Source organism: Narcine bancroftii, chromosome 1 (genome assembly GCF_036971445.1).
Source record: "Narcine bancroftii isolate sNarBan1 chromosome 1, sNarBan1.hap1, whole genome shotgun sequence".
NCBI lineage: Eukaryota > Metazoa > Chordata > Chondrichthyes > Torpediniformes > Narcinidae > Narcine > Narcine bancroftii.
In genome coordinates, this window is record NC_091469.1 from 388,920,872 (window position 1) to 388,937,853 (window position 16,982).

Genomic DNA, 16,982 nt, shown 5'->3' on the forward strand with positions numbered 1-16,982 from the left:
AGGTGGCCTTTATCAACTGTGCTCTATCTGGCTGGTAGAAGTGTGGTTTGAACTCAGTGTAGACCTGGCAGTTTTTGATCATCGACCTGATCTCTTCAATAGCATAAGGCAGGTTGTGGGCTTTGACGAAGTAGAAGATCCTGGTGACTCCAGGGTTGCAGAGATCATTGAGAAGAGCTTGAAAGCAGTCGATTTGTGCACTGCTACAGGTTCCATGGGATAGGACATCTAAGGGCTCATTGAGTTTCCTGGGCCAGTACAAGATATCGTAATTGTAGGTGGAAAGTTCAATTCTCCACTACAATATCTTGTCATTCTTGATTTTACATCGCTGCTATTTATTGACCAGAACGCAACTGCACATTGGTCGGTTAGCAAGGTTAACCGTTCCTGGCAAGGTAGTGTCTCCAGTACTGTACCGCTTTGACAATACCTTGGGCATCCTTCTCGACAGAGGAGTGTTGAAGTTTGGTGCCCTGGAGGGTGCGGGAAAAGAAAGTGACAGGTCTGCCCACCTGGTTAAGTGCGACAGCCAGAGTGAAGACTGACACAATACTCTCCACCTGGAACGGATGGATTAATTAACAGAGTGCATCATGGCTTTGGCAATGTCGCCTTTTTGCAGCTGAAGGCAGCACGGGCCTCTGTGGTTAGGGGAAAAGAGGAAGATTTAACGAAGGGGTGGGGCTTGTCCACATGGTTGGGGACCCTCTGGGCATAATAAGAGAAAATGTCCAGGCACCTTAAGGCTGTAGGGGAGGAGGAGTTCCAGAAGCAGGCGCAAGCTGTCAGGGTTGAGACCAATGACTCCGTTCTCAACAGCAGAGACAAGGATGGCAAGAAGGTTGTGCGAAATACACAGTTAGCCTTATTGTATGTGAGGTTAAAGAGCTTGGTGGTGTAGAGGAAAATTTTTGAAGATTGGTGTCATGGTCCTGCAATTTGTGACCGCAGATGGTGAAATTGTCGAGATACAGGAATGTGGCCTGCAGCTGGTACTGATCGACTATGCGATCCATTTCCTGTTGGAAGACTGAGACCCCATTGGTGACGCCGAAGGGTACTCTCAGGAAATGATTAGTGGCATCTGTCTGCCTCGAACCCAGCATACTGGCGATCCTCCAGGTGGATAGGGAGCTAATGGTATGCAGATTTTAGGTCGATGATAGAGAAGACACGATACTGTGCGATTTGGTTAACCATATTGGATATGTGGGAAAGCGGGTATGCACCTATTAATGGTATGACTGTAGTCAATGACCATCCTGCTTTTCTCCCCATTTCCCACTACCACCACTGGTGCTGGGTTCAATGATCCCCTCGATGAAGAATCGCTGCACTTCCCCCACCCCAGTGAAGGTCCTGTCCCCAGCACTGTACTGGCTACTTTTGGTGACGACGGGTTTACAGTCGGGACTGAAGTTAATGAACATTGATGGTGAAGAGGGTGCAGTTTGTGCGCGATGGGCGATCAGATTGTTGGCTGTGGGGGAGGGGGCTGAAAGGTCGGTGGAGCGCAATGGGCGATTTTAAAACTACTGCTTACAGAAGAGGGGCCCATCATACTCAATAGTCATGCTTTTAAGGTGACATTGAAAGTCGAGTCCCAGGAGCAAAGCAGCACAGAGCTATGGCATCACCAGAAGTTTAAAGTTTTTATAGTCTGTGCCCCTCACAGTTAGAATCGCTACATAGTGGCCTTGGACATTTGCCGTATGTGACCTTGAGGCCAAGGAGAATTTTTGGCTTACTGGCCTTACCATGATGGAGTAGTGCTGCACCATGTCAGGGTGGATGAAATACTCCATGCTCCCACTATCGAACAGGCAACTTGTCATGTGGCCATTTACCTGAATGTCCATCATCGATCTGGCGAGTTGATGGGGACTGCCCTGGTTGAGTGTCAGATCTCTGCTTGTCAATGTGTCAGGGAGTTCAAGTGTTGAGTCGGGAGACGACAGCATCCAAGGTGGCAGCCCCTATGCCCCGCACACCATGCTGCTGGATCTCGAAGATGGCACCCAAGATGGCACTGCCAGGTCTCGGAGATGGTGCCCAAGATGGCTAGCCCCCACGACTTGCCGGGGAGCCATCAGAGATGGCGGCATCCAAGGTGGGGGCTCACACAGGATGCTGCTAGGGAGGGGTGGTTTTGATCTGCACACCTTAGCATAGTGCCCTTTCTTCCAATAGCTGACGCAGACCACATCTTTCTCTAAGCAGTTCTCCTTGGGTGCTTGCTCAGGCCGCAGAAATAGCACTTCGGTTGCTCGCGGAGTACAGTAGCTGTGGTCGGGTCGCTGGTGGAACATGGCGATGGCGGTGTTAGGCGCTCACCAAGTACAGCTTCCGTGGTTGGATTGCTGGCGGAACATGACAGTGGCAGCACATCCCAAGTTGGCAGTGGTCGGGGCAACCACGAGGTAGTTACATTGTCGGTTGAGTAGGTCTCCATGTTCTGAAGGACCAACACCAGTGTGCCTGTCAATTCGGCCGCCCTCCACAGACTGAGCTCACCTTGCTCTAGTATCTGGCGGATGTAATTGGACTTGATGCCTGCGACATAGCCATCTCTAATCAGGTCCTCCATGTACTCTGTGTACTTGCATTCACAGGCCCGTCCAAGGGTTCGCAGGTCCGGAGGTACTCGGCATTTGACTCCCTGAGTTGCTGCTTTCAGGTCACTAGGAGGTGTCTGGCATAGACTTAACTGACCTTTCTCAGGTACTGGCCTTTCAATATGTCCATTGCCTCTGGATACAACACAGCGTCCCTGATCATCAAGTATGCCAGGAGCCCGACTCTGGAGTGCAGTACTGTAATTTGTTGTTCTCTGACTAAATGATGGCTGATGATGCCTGCAGGAACACTTTGAAACAGCGCAGCCAGAGTTCAAAGTTGGTGATTGAGGGTTGATTTCCAGTTTCTCTGGCATCAGGATGTGCTCCTTTGTCAAGACTATTGCGAATAAAATTGATACACCATCAATTTCTCCAAAAGACTGAAGATGAGCAAAACTGATAGGCTTCTATTCGCAATAGACTGAAGGCACACTCCTGATGGTCGACGGTCCCAAACTGAGGAAGGACCCGAGGGACAGTCACCTTTATTCAAGAGCCTGTGGGAGGAGCCTCAGGTACAGTTGACCAATCGGGTGTGCCCACACAGATAAATATGTACATATAGTTGTTTACCACGCTATCCATGAAACTTGAGCTGGATAGATTTCATGCTGAAGAATTAACATGCTTAGGAAGTCTTTATATATCAAATTATATCATTGGAACAAATGAGTCAACTGATCACTAAAGATTTAAACTGCGAATTAATATCGTATTTAATAATGTTCTCATGTTTTGAGTTGTGCAGCACCATTCTGCCCCTTTGGTCCACCAAGTCCATTTAGATCATTTTGCACATCTACACTAATCAATCCTACTTGCTACCATAGACCCTTTCCCTTTATGCCTTGACTATTCCGATACAGCATAAATTCCTCTTAAAAATAATGATGGTATCTGATTCCACCACTGCCTGTTGCAGCGTATTCCAGATATAAATTCCTCTGTGTTTAAAAAAAAATACTTGTGCCTCGGGGGCCCCCTTTAACACTCACTTAACACATAAGCTTTCTTGTTTTTAATACCCCATAATGAAATTAAAGATTTTGATAATCAACACTTCCAATGCCTCCAATAACCTTGAACAGCACTATCAGGTCACCCTCTCGGTCTCTTTTGCTCCAGGGAAAACAACCCCAGCCTGTGCAATCTTTTCCCATATATAGCCCTTCCAATCAACACAGCCTCCAGGTGACTCTGCGCTCAAGTACAATCAAAACCATCTTGCATCGTGCCAACCAGGAATGCACACAATACTCTGAGTGTGATCTGACTGGATGACCGTTCTCATAACTGGCCTTTGCAGTTGCCTGTTCCAAAATACCTATGAGAATTAATTTGGTGTTTCATCCAAATGTAGGGAGCTCTATTGTTTGATTGTTATGCAACACAGCTATCACTCGTTGATGATTTGCAAGGAAAACGTCTTGAATCTCTGAGTCAAGTATCTGTCAATGTTAGCAACTTAAATAAGAAGGAATGTCGGACCAAATGTGATTCATTCAAATCAAATGAAAATACCTTTATTTTCTTTTACAATTTGGGTGCGCACAAGTTTGAGATAGAAAATTTTGAAGAGGAGTTCATTATTTCTGAAAAAATCAGTTTGGAAAAGTATATAAAGAATAAGCTGCTGAAATGTAACTGAACAATTAATTCAAACTCAAAGGCGTTTTCTGAGGTAAAATGAAAACCAATGAAACAAAATGCTGAAGGAACTCAGTGGGTTGCGCCACAATTGTGTGGGGAAAGAAATTGTTGATGTTTCAGGTTGACGTTGCTCTTTAAATTGAGTTCCTCCAGCAGTGTTTTATTTACATAAGAACATAAGAAATGGGAGCAGGAGTAGGCCATCTGGCCCATCGAGCCCGCTCCACCATTCATGGCTGATCTGATGATCAGCTCACCTTAATCTACCTGCCTTTTCCCCATATCTTTTAATTCATCTACAATGTAAAAATCTATCCAACCTTGTCTTAAATATATTTACTGAGGTATCCTCCACAAATTATTTATTTCCAGCATCTGCAATCTCTTGAGTCTTTAATTTCTGAGGAAGGTCTTCCATTAGTATTCTATTTCCTTCATTGAGGTAGAACTGCTTTTCCCAGAGAGTAATGAATCTGTGCGTGCTGTGAAGAGAACTTCTTTAGGGTAGGCATCCCTCAGAGATTTTGCAGTGGAGCAGTCGAATTCAAGATTCACAATTATTTTATTGTCTTGAAGTAAAACAGAAAATGTGATACGGCATGAAATTTCACTGTCAGCAGAAAGTGTAGCAAATGAGAGTCCCTGCAGAGACACGGAGTGTCCATGGATTTGCCTCCAGCACTTTGGCAGCCACACAGCCTTCAGTCCAAACTATCAGGAACCCGAGCTCCAGATCCAAACGTCTGACATGATTAGGAAGCTTCTAGCAACCTCGGCACCCTCACGCATGCCGGTTCTGATACCTGGTACCCCTTCAGCCATCTCAAGCTTGTCTCCGGCAGTTCACAACCAGCTACGAGTCCCTTAACCTCAGCCTGTGCCGCCTTCAGCTTCAGAGAGCCTCACTGCTCTGCTGCCATGGTCACCATCCCATTCCACAAACTTCTCTTTTGCTTTTCCTTCTAAATTGGGGTGTGGTCTCCCTGTTTTCTGGTGCCAGTCCTCTGCCTTTAACCCCCTTGTGGCCACTGATGATCAAAGGTACCATCATCTTGGGCCCAGACCCCCATGTTTGCAGGATTTTAAAATAAACCACTGTCAGCTCCTTCACTGGGCCATTTAAATCCTGTGCCAAGCAGAGAGCAGTCAGACTGGTGGTTGGATCCAGCGAGGGAGTGCTGTGTCTCGGCTCCCTGCTTCCCGTGGATCCACACCAGGAGCAGTGCTGGTGTTATAGCAGCTCTTGCTGCACTGCCATTTTTTTCCAGTCTGGCCTTTGTGAAACAAGAAAGTCTGCAGACGCTCTGAAACTATGGAAATCGCAGGGTCTGCAGACTATTGTTTCATTTTGGTGAATCTGCGGAACTCCCTGCCCAAGGAAGCAATAGAGGCTGCCTCATTTAATGTTTCAAACACTGATCGATATTTGCATAATAGGGTAATTAAGGATTGTGATAAAAGGCTTGTTGATGGAGCTGACTCCGTGGCCAGATCAGCGATGATCGTATTAAATAGCAGAGCAGGTTCCAAATGTCAGATGCTCTGTTTCAGCTATTTCTTATGTTCTAAGCAAGATATTTTTAAATTTATGCACATTCCTGTTATTGAATGTGCATAAACTTTGAATGAAAGGTTATAAAGGATCAATCATTTGGAAATCTGTTATGTAATTTAAATTTAAAATTGGCCCACATGCTCGTGCAGCCCAATTAAACCCAATTCACCTACAATATCATATATTTTGATGGGTGGGAGGAAAATGGAGCACCCAGTTGAAACCCATGCAGACAGCAGGAGAACATACTAACACTTACAGATAGCACCCGATTTTAACCCAGGTCACTGACGCAGTAATAGCATTGCACTAAGTTTAATTATGCTACATAAAACATAACTAATACTGTGCAAGTCTTCTTCAGAAATGTATGATAATATAATCTTCCACTGACCTCTGCTTAATTTCACAGCTGTTAGGATAGAAATGAGGAGCAACTGCTTTTTCTAGAGAATAGTGAACCAATGGACGTCTCTGTCCAAGCAAGCAGTAGAGGCTGCCTCATTAAATCTATTTAAGACACCGGAGGTAGATTTTTGCTTTGTCGGGGAATAAATGGTGGTGGGAAATAGGCAGGTGGGTGGAGCTAAGTCTACAGCCAGATGTGCCATGATCTTACTGAATGGCAGAGCAGTTGCAACAGACTTTCTATTTTTAATGTCCATAGTTCAACGTCATAGACCAAGAAAGATGCTTATTCTTTTTCATATGAAGTAAAAAAAATCATAAACCTAATGGAAATATCAGCAAATCAATTTCCTCTAACAGGCTGCTATCAGCTAAGTGCTTCCTTACAGTAGAAGAATGAAGGCTCTTGTATAAAAGTATTGATGATAGTTTCCAGACTGAGAATTTAAATCAATGATTGTAAACCTGCAGAATATGTGGACTTAGATTTCCAATATGCAATACCAATGTGCAAAGAATTAAGTTACCCTTATCAGCTTCACATGCTTTTGTCAAATCAAACTTTTAGTTCCAATGGTCAGAGGGAACTTTCAATTCAAGAACATATTCTTACACATAGCACTAGTTGTACATTTAATCTGACGTGGATAGCATATGAAATCCCTCCATTGAAAATTTTGATTAACCTCCAGTTAGGAGCTTCCATTCTATATTTGATATTTTTGAATTTTAATTTATTTTTGACCTCCTAACACCAAATGTGGTTGGTACTGGATTTCCAAGAATGATATTTTTATGGGGAAAAAAAAATTTATTGAAATGCTACACTATCATTCCCTGTTCTTCCCTGTCTGGAAGGACTACAATAAGATCAGTATGGCAGAAATTCAGAATGATGCTTGTCTCTGTTTAAAAACAGTACATATTCAGCCAAAAGTGTTGAACAAATAATCCACCCCTGCTTTCTTTCTGAGATCTGCACCATCAGGGAAACCAATCTTCTACCAATTCCTTTCACTTTTTTATAAGAAAATTATCTTCTCCAATCTAACAGCAGTACGAATAACCCTTCACCAGAAAGACGACACAGCATCATATTGTGACTTCAAGGAACAAATGTAACATTCTCGAAGAATGAATGGATGAACAAGAAAATAATTTGTCTCTGAATTTATACTTGTCGGAAGAAAACCAAATAAATAATTCTCCTGAAAGTAAATAATACAGTAAAATCCTTGGTATCTGGTACCTATGGGAATTAGTATGTCACGGATAAGTATGCTTATTTTCCGGTTGCTTGAGATTGCGTGTTGTGTGATTGGCAAACAACAGTGAGGCACACCAATTTGTATTTTTTATTTTCCTCAGTTTTTTGCTTGAATTCCAGATATCAGGGGTTTTACCGTAATTAGAAAAAATGTAGATTGTGTCTAGTGAAAAGGTTTAACTTTGAAAGCCAAAGGAATTAGGCTGTGCTGAAGTAACATTGAAGTATTCCTGATTGAAGTAACACATAATTGAGCAGCAGTGAAATTAAAAAAAAGCACAACTGATGTGCACTGAATATTATCTATGGACTGGATCTTGCTGCTAAATGGAAACAAGCCAAGGGCACCTGCAGAGCGATGTGAACTGCAAGTATGCTGAACCAGAAATCTTGAATCACTGGATCAGTCACTTCACGCCACTGCTGAACTCCACATAGAGATCAGTGGTGGAGTTCCCTCTCACTGATGTTCCCTAGAACTCGGATCATGCTCCAGGGTAGACTTAGTGTAGTATGGAATGCCCCGTTGATTTTAATGGATGTTTTAGAGAAGAAGAGGGGAATGCACATTACTCTTTTCATTATTTTGGTTCATTCTATTCACTTTATTAGGTGTTTTAATTTAATTTTAAATGCACTAATGAATTTTCTTTAGGATTACTTCATTTAAAGAAATTCTTAAATATCTCTGTAGGTCAGAGATGTTTAAAAACAATGAGATGGTATTAGCAATGATCCTGCAATTATGTGAGCCCTGGACGCTTTGACCAGTAAGTTTGTGTCTCCACGTCCAGATCTGCTTCAGGTCTGGGTCAGTATGATTCAGCCACATATGCATCAAATTTCTGTTTTTCTCTGTAATAAAATGAAATACATTGGCCCAAAATTTACTGGCAGAGATAAGCTTGCTTCTCCCCTGTTTTTTGGATCTCTTGATATGGAAAGGTGAAGCCTCAAGTAGAGAAGTGCTCACTCAGCTCCTCCTCCCCTGCACCTTTACCCCCATTCTGAATTGCAACTTACTTCATGAGCCCCTACACCTACAGAAACACTATGGTTGGTCAGTAAGTCATACCCTTACTGAGCCTGCTGTCAAAGCAATCAAATCATTTGAATGACAGCCATAAACAATCGATAGCTTTAAAATTAATATTACAATTCAAAAACTTGTGATGCAGAACACCTGGAAGATCAAATTTGGTGTTGGTCGTATCTGGCACGTGCCCAGCGGTGCTTTGTGTGTTGCAGCTAGGCTTTGTATAATTGAACAAGCAATTAAATGCCACAGTATCTAATCTTCAGGAAGTCTTGGACACTTGCAATCATGTACCCTGGAAATTCGAGTCTCTGAGATGCAAATGCCTGATTGCTGGCAATTCTCATTGAGCTTTGCAGCTGTCAATCAGTGAGATGCTGCCCAATAGGAACTAACACCCCAAAAAGACTTGATCATTTGCTCCTGCTTGCCCTATTTTTTAAAAAACCAATTGCATGAGAAAATAGAAACCAAATAATGCCTCTATTTCTGCACATAATTGACCTTCATGCTGAGCAAATGGTCTTATCCAAATAACTGACAGGAAATTTTGGAATTGTGCTGCAGGAGCATCTCGTAGCATTTTCACACTCTAGAAAGATTAAATTTCATCAATGACCATGTTTAAAGGACAACGTCACACAAAACTGCATGATTAATCAGATTAATGGGTAAGTAAAAAGGTTAAATCCATCACTATTTTTAAAATATAGAACATGTTCTATGATTCCATGATGTTGTGCCAACCTCTAGAAACTGTCTATATCATCAGTCTAACACAGTGGTTCTCAACCTTTTTCTTTCCACTCACATACCACTTTAAGTATTTCCTATGCCAGTAATTCCCAACCTTTTTCTTCCCACTTACATACCACTTTAAGTATTCTCTATGTCATTGGTGCTCTATGATTAGTAAGGGATTGCTTAAGGTGGTATGTGAGTGGGGAGTGAAGGTTGAGAACCACTACTCTAGACCCAATTGTTACCAAAATATTTTGCTTGAGAAAAATTGCCACTGGCCCATTTCCTTTGGAGTTATGAAACCATTCACATAACAAGTCAATTAGGCACGATTAGAACAGTGGTTTTCAAATTTATTTCTTTCCACCCACCTACCACCTTAAGCAATCCTTTACTAATCACAAAGCACCTATGGCATAGGGAATACTTAAAGTGGTATGTGAGTTGGAAGAAAAAGGTTGGGAACCACTGCCCTATGCTACAGGTGCTCTGTGATTTGTAAGGGATTGCAGATGTCCTCAATGGATTGAAGACCAATGCCTATGATGGCACTAGCCGAGTTCACAACTCTCTGTAGTCTTTTCCTGTCCTATACATTGGCTCTTCCATACCAGACAGTGATGCAACCAATCAGAATGCTCTCCACGAAACACCTGTAGAAATTTGTAAGAGCCTTTAGTGACGTACCGAATCTCCTCTAACTCTTCACGAGTATAGCCGCTGGCTGGGGAAAATATGCAGGCTGGCCAATTTTCTATATCTCTCATAATCTTGTACAACCCTATTACATCATCTCTTATCTTCAATCACTCCACAAAAGACCTAACTTGGTCAACCATTCTTTTTAAGACATGTTCTCCAATCCAGGCAACATCTAGTAAATCTCCTCTTCACCCTTTCTAGAGTTTCCACATCCTACCCATAATGAGGTGACCAGAATTCAATGCAATACACCAAGTGTGGTCTTACAAGAGTTGTTTAGGCCTGCAAATTACCTTGGGGGTTCTTGAACTCAATCTTCTGATCACTGAAGGCTAATACGCTGTGTGGTTTCTTAAGCACCCTATCAACTTACGCAGCAACTTTGAGGAATCTGTGGACTTGGACCCCAAGATCCCCCTGTTCCTCTACATTGCTAAGAGTCCTGCCATTAGCGAGTACTCTGCCTTCAAGTTCAATCTTCCAAAGTGTATCACTTCTCACTTTTCCAAATAGAATTTCATCTGCCACTTATCTGCCAAATGATGCATCTTCTGTTATAATGTACGACAACCTTCTACAGTACCCACATTTCTAGCATTAATATCATCTGAAAATGTATTGACACACCTCTCTACTTCTTCATTGATAAAAATACACAGAAAGAGAAGAGCCGATCCCTGTGGAATACAACTATTCACAGACCTCCAGGCACAGTACGCTGTATTTACTACCATCCTCTGCCTTCTGTAGGGCAGCCAATTCTGAATCCACGCAGCCAAATATCCATGGATCCCATGCCTTATGACTTTCTGATTGAGGCTACCCTGGGGAACCTTGTCAAGCACCTCACTAAAATACTAATACACCACATTCACCTCCTTAAAAAATTCAATTCAGCTTGTGTAGAATGACTTTTCCCTCATGAAGACATATTGACGATGATCCCTAATAAAATTTTGCTTCTCCAAATGCTCATAAACTCTGTCACTAAGATTCCTCTCTCATAGTTTGCCAACCAATGATGTAAGATACACAGGTCTCTAATTTCCAGGATTATTCCTCTTACCTTTCCTTGGGAACTACATTTTCCATTGTCCAATCCTCCTGTGGTCAGGGAGGGTACAAAGATCATTGCCAATGCCTCAGTGCTCTCTTCTCAAGCCCCCTGTTGTAGCCTGAGGTATATCCCATCCGATCCCGGGGTCTTTGAGTTGAATATTTGACTTGAATATGGTTTAACGGCAAATAAATCTGCTTAGTAAATCAGGAAATTAAAGTGATACAATGATGTAGAATTGTACACATTCAGGTTTGGCTGCTGCTGGAGTATAGGTTACAGTTGTATAATCCTCTGCTGTGTGGAAGGATGTCTACCAATGCGTGGGAAGTTTTGGATGCATCTGTTTGTCCAGCTGTTCATAGAGGTGTTTTGTCTTTATTCGCTTGACAGTTACTCTTTTGAATAAAGGGGTAGGAAACAATATTTGTGCAACCTAGGTGCTTTCAGTTCAGGAGTGGGAGTAGAATTTCAAGATCATATATAATCATAGCATAGGTAAATCAACTTTGAATTAATTAATTTCTGTGGCAGCTTAAACTGCACAGAGGCTGCTATATAAACCTACTGGTCAAAGATTTATTTCTAGACAGGCATGTCATGTCAAACACTTGAATGCTTTTTTCCCTTAAATTTGGAAATGAGTACAAGTCTGTCAGACAATTGCAAAAAGTTAGCCAGTTTATTCACGTTCTTGAGGGATGATGTCTCTACCCATCCTAGTTTGTATGTGACTCCCTAGTGGTGACTCTTCATTTCCTTTCAAAAGTCATTCTTGTACCAATCTACTTAACTGCATTAGTCCACGAAGAAAGCAATCTTCAGATCCCTGGGCAAGTGATAATGATCAATAAATGCAGACATGCCAGCAAGTACTCACATTGTGGAAAAAGAGATAACCCTTTCAGACAGCGTGTGGATTCAAAGCACTGAGTGCTCTTTCTAGACTATAAGATTTTGTCATTTTAGTGATACATAAGTATGAAGCAAGCAGAATGTTTTCTATCCTGCTGGCCAAAATTCTTTTCAATTAGATTTTTCAATCACTCTTTGCAAACCTACAAGAAATAACTTAGCAAGTTAAAATTGTACTATGATTGAAAACATTTGGGAGCATCGTATTGCTATTGATGGTGATTGATATTGAATTATATATACAGACCTGGTGATTTTTAAGTGCTTTCCACAGACAGAACTTCCAGCTACATTTTTCACTTTCAAAATCTAAGAATTGCAGTCAAATCATCCCTAACCTTTGCACTGAAATGAATATAATACAAAGCAAATAAATCTCTCTCCAGGAGATTAATCTTGCAATTCATATAATGGTCTTATTAATCAGTGTTGCACTCTTTCTAAGAACCTGCTTAGAAATGTGTAGTATTCCTAATATGGTCCAATCGGGAAAATGCATAGTTTTATATTCAAGCTTTTCAATTATAAAGTATGATATTTGAAAGATCTGTTGGTTCTTTTTGTACCTGACATTTGTGTGATTCACATGCATAAACCTCTAAATCAAAGACCTTCTAATGGTGATATGCTTTCACTATGAATTAACACTTAATTCTATTTCTGATCAAAATATTGTTTCCTTTTGCTGAAAGTTGGCTCCTCACACTTGCATCCCACTAAATTGACTGTTCAGTGTCCTGGGATAGGAATGGGGGTTTGGCTTTTTACACTTGACCACTCCTAACTGGGACACTGAATGCTTTCACACTTGCATGGAGACATCCCCAGGGTTAGGACTGTTCTACCTTCTACCAGTGATGTCATGACGCAGCGAGCGATGATGAACTTGCCCTAAATATTGATCAATGTATTATGATCTTATATTTGAACAAAATTAATCATGCATAATTATAACATAATTAAGCTTTATGTACAGCACAGTATGAGCCCTTCAGCCATTGTTGGTAATAATGGACAATTTTTAAACAGGATGGGAAAGTTGGTAGCGCTATAGTGGGCAATTTATATAGAATGGGAATGTTTGTAGCGCTATAGCACACAAATTATATAGCATGGGAAAGTTGGTAGCACTATGACGTACAATGTATAAATACCGTGGGAAAAAGAATGGCAGACCAGTCCTCCCAGAATTCCATGCAGCAGAGAAAGGGCTGTATGCCTGGCTGCATGCATGGAGAATTCATAGAGGGGTTTCTCTGCCACATGGTGTTCTGGAAATTCAGGTCCACCATTGTTTTTTCCCATGGTATTTATAAATTGTGCGCTATAGCGCTACCAAGTTTCCCACGTTGTTTAAAAATTGTCCGCTATTACTATTTATTTCTATTTATTTTGCCTCTCTCTCTCTCTCTCTCTCTCTCTATCTCTATCTTCTGTCTCCCAACTGCAACTTTCCAATGGCAAAGTTTATACCTTCATTTTAATCTTTCTTCCTACACTCACATAAAAGCTTGGGTCATTTCAATCCCACAATGCAATTGTCCATTTTATACTTGCCTGATTGCAACCAACGGCAACATCTGCAGATGCCAGGGATTGTACTAGGGGTCGAGGCCAACAATCCCCAGCTTGAGGTGACATCATTTGATGCCAGCGTTGAACTGATTTTCCTTTCACACTTGCCACTTTAAAGGCTGATTGGCGTTTGATTCCTGCGATCACTTGCAAGTGTGAAAGGGGCTTTAATCTGTAAATGTTTCTTTGTAAAGCTCTGTTCAATATTATCAGAAGTATTTGCTTCATCAGCAAATGCTGATTTTTTTTTAAACCATGAACCAAATTTGTGCTTTTACGGTATTTTTACATGTTGAAGAAAATTTGTCAGCCATGTTGTGCTGCAAGTCTGTGATATGGGAGGTATCTTATAAATTCAAGGTTCTCTTTATTGTCATGTAATGATATATTTAAAAAAAAACATGATTTACTTCAACCTTCGTCTGCTGTAAGGTTAACAGAGTCGCCATGAGTGTTGCCTCCTGCCACTCACAATAGGACAAAGAGAAACAAAAGAGAGTCCTCTCAGAATTACTGAGTGTCTGTGGATTCACCTCCAGTGATCCCACACTCTATTGCTGCACAGACTTCTGTTCGATCCATTGGAAACCCGAGGTCCAGATCTAAACCTACAATACGATCAGGAAGTCTTCAGTGCCTGAGGCTCTTTGGGAGCCCTTTTTGCCTTCAGCAACCCCTCATATCCAGGTTCCAATACCTGGTTCCCATGAGCCAGTCACCAGCAGCCCGCTGGTGGCTCCTCCGACAACACGTTGCCAGCAGCTCGCAGCCCGTGTGAGTCCTTCGACCACGTTACCAACAGCCCACAACCTGTGTGTGTCCTTTTGTAGAAATATCTGCTGAAGAAATGTGTCATTAAATGTTAAGGTTCTCATGTCATGATGTTTGTGTGGAAAAGATAACTTTATTAGAACTAAGGATGGCCAAATGTCTGTTTCTTCCTCAGGTTAATTAAGATGTCCAGCCCCTACATGAATAACCTTATTATCCTTGGGGGAATGCTCTCTTATGCATCCATCTTCCTCTTTGGCCTCGATGGATCATTTGTGATGCCCAACACATTTGAAACTCTATGTACAGTAAGTACTGCTCATGCACTAATGTGTATTTCTATGGACAATTGTATTTTTTTTTAATTATTTCACTTTGTGTGTAGCAAGACCATGTTAATTACCCACTTCCACTTGTCGTGAAAAAAATTATTGGCCTTGCACTCTCTGTGCTGATGCTCTTGGATAGAGAATTCCAGAATATTGAACAAGTGAAGGAAGATGGAGGCACTTAAATGCCCAAAAGGTGGCTGCTCCAATTCTTCTGGCTCAGAGTTATTGTGGGACCAGATGATAATGAAGTAATCTTGGCGAGCTGTTGCACACTGCAACCCCAATGTGCCAGTGATAAAGTGGGTGGATTTTGAATTAAGTGACAGAAGCTCCGAAGTTATTAGTCAGGCTACGATTGCGATTAAAAGATGATATAATGTATGCTGGTCAATTGAATGTGACAGGTTGATTTGCGTGTTGACTGCATCGCAGCATTATGGGGTTTATAGAACACTGTCTTCCTGATAAAATTCCATGCTTCGTTTCAGATTGAGTGAAGGAAAAGCCAAATTTCATTCTCATCATAACAAAAGCATTCACAATGTATCATAATTTTTTCATGGATTTATGGATTTTGTCAAAATCTTAAGATGTACGTACCACTCTAATTTAAAGCCTGGTTGGCAGAAGAGATTCCGTGTCTAAGGTGAATTTGTCACAAATCTGCAGCATCTCCATTAAAACCAGTGCACGATTATTTCCTTCAACTTTTTTCTTTGTGCAAATTAAGGCTGTAGTTAAGGATTTTACAGGCTATTTAAGGCAGTATATAAAATTTCTGCTGCATGTGTATGCCTGACGTTTCCAAAACCTTATTGATGTGGAACAGAAGTTGAACTATAAATAGTTTCAATGTAGCCCTTTCATTTGCTCTTTCGATGATGAGATAACCCTTAGCAGTAGATAGGTACCATCTCCAGTAAAAGAAACAAAGAACAGGTGCAAGATTAGAATGATTGAGTGACAGAGTATGAGATTGCAATCTCAGCTCAGGCATCCAGAGCCACAGCAATATTGTTATGGTGGTTGCTCAGTGACAGAAATACCCCCAGCCTCACCAGCAGCCCCTCTTGTACATTTCATCAAGATTTAACACATTCATTGCACAACCAGTTATCCATAAAACTTCTAGACCTTGTGAAATACTCAGATAATGAAACAAAGGCAAATAAAGAATCCAGATCATTTGTTATCAACAGAGAAATTAAGCAATGTTGTGTTTGTCTCCCATTAGTTTTAAAATTTCTTATTACTTTGAAAATAATCATTCTGTGATGCTCAAGAGAGTGACTATCTTAACCAGATGTGATGAAGGCTGTTTAATGGTGCCACATTCATAATTGGAATGAAAGAAATCAGAAGAGATTTGGTGTAGATGATGTAGTTTTTAAAGTACAAAGTGTCAATACCAAATTCTCTGAGTCATACAAGATCATTGGGTTAGTAATAAGCCTGAAGGTGATATATCATGCACCAAGGTTCATCAGAACCAGTTCTAGAAATATGATATTTGTCCAGATGCTTTTGAGGGAATTTTACCCATTTGTCGTAACAATGCAGATTTTCATCTGGAACTTGATAGTAAAATATAAGAAAAAGAACTTGAATATTTTGGTCTGTTGCAAAACAAAATAACTTGAATGGTTGGTCAATTACAAGTCAAATCTTGAAATAATTGCAAGTTGAAGGATGAATTGGGAACAGAAGTTGGGACCTCATGATCAGCTGGATGAGGCATTGGTGAAATAACACTTAGAGCAAGGGTGCAGTTGGGGTCACCCAGATGGAGGAAGAGCAGCAGTAAATTGGAAAGGGTGCAGAGGGGATTCACCAGGATGTTACTGAGACTAGAGAGCTTAAGTTATAGGGAGAATTTTGATAGGTTGGGTTCTTTATTCCCTGTGGAATAGGAGGCTGAGGGGTAACCTTCTAGGGGTTTATAAAATCATGAGGGAGCATGGATAAAGTAAACATTCAGTCTTTTTATCATTCTAGAATTGGAAGACATTGGTCAACAGTGAGAAGGGAAATATTTAAGAGGGTCCTGAAGGGCAGGGTTTTCACTCAGAGGGTATCTAAATAATGCCCAGACCCACAGACAGAAAGGGTACATTGAGAGTGCTGGGAATGATTAATTTCATTGGCAAATTCATACCAAACCTGTCTTACAAAATAATAAACCTGAGGGAGTTGTTGCATCACAAATGTGAATGCAAGTGGACAGCCAACCACGAGGAAAAATGCGGACAACTGAAGACCATTCGAACAATGGAACTGGTGCTTTTGAAATTCTTTGATGTGCCCAGAAGGACGAAAATATCTAGGGACTCTATAAAAGATGGAATAGATGCA

The 16,982-nt window shown here is 41.3% G+C and overlaps 1 protein-coding gene across 4 annotated transcripts in view; it reads left to right on the forward strand.

Annotated features, from left to right (window-relative positions):
- Window positions 1–16,982, forward strand: part of gabbr2 (gamma-aminobutyric acid (GABA) B receptor, 2) — an 811,906-nt gene that overhangs the window by 607,587 nt on the left and 187,337 nt on the right. For all 4 annotated transcript variants that reach the window (XM_069913637.1, XM_069913635.1, XM_069913636.1 and 1 more), the window contains exon 11: window positions 14,474–14,606. In XM_069913637.1, coding sequence (XP_069769738.1) covers window positions 14,474–14,606 — 133 coding nt within the window. The remainder of the gene's footprint in view (window positions 1–14,473; window positions 14,607–16,982) is intronic.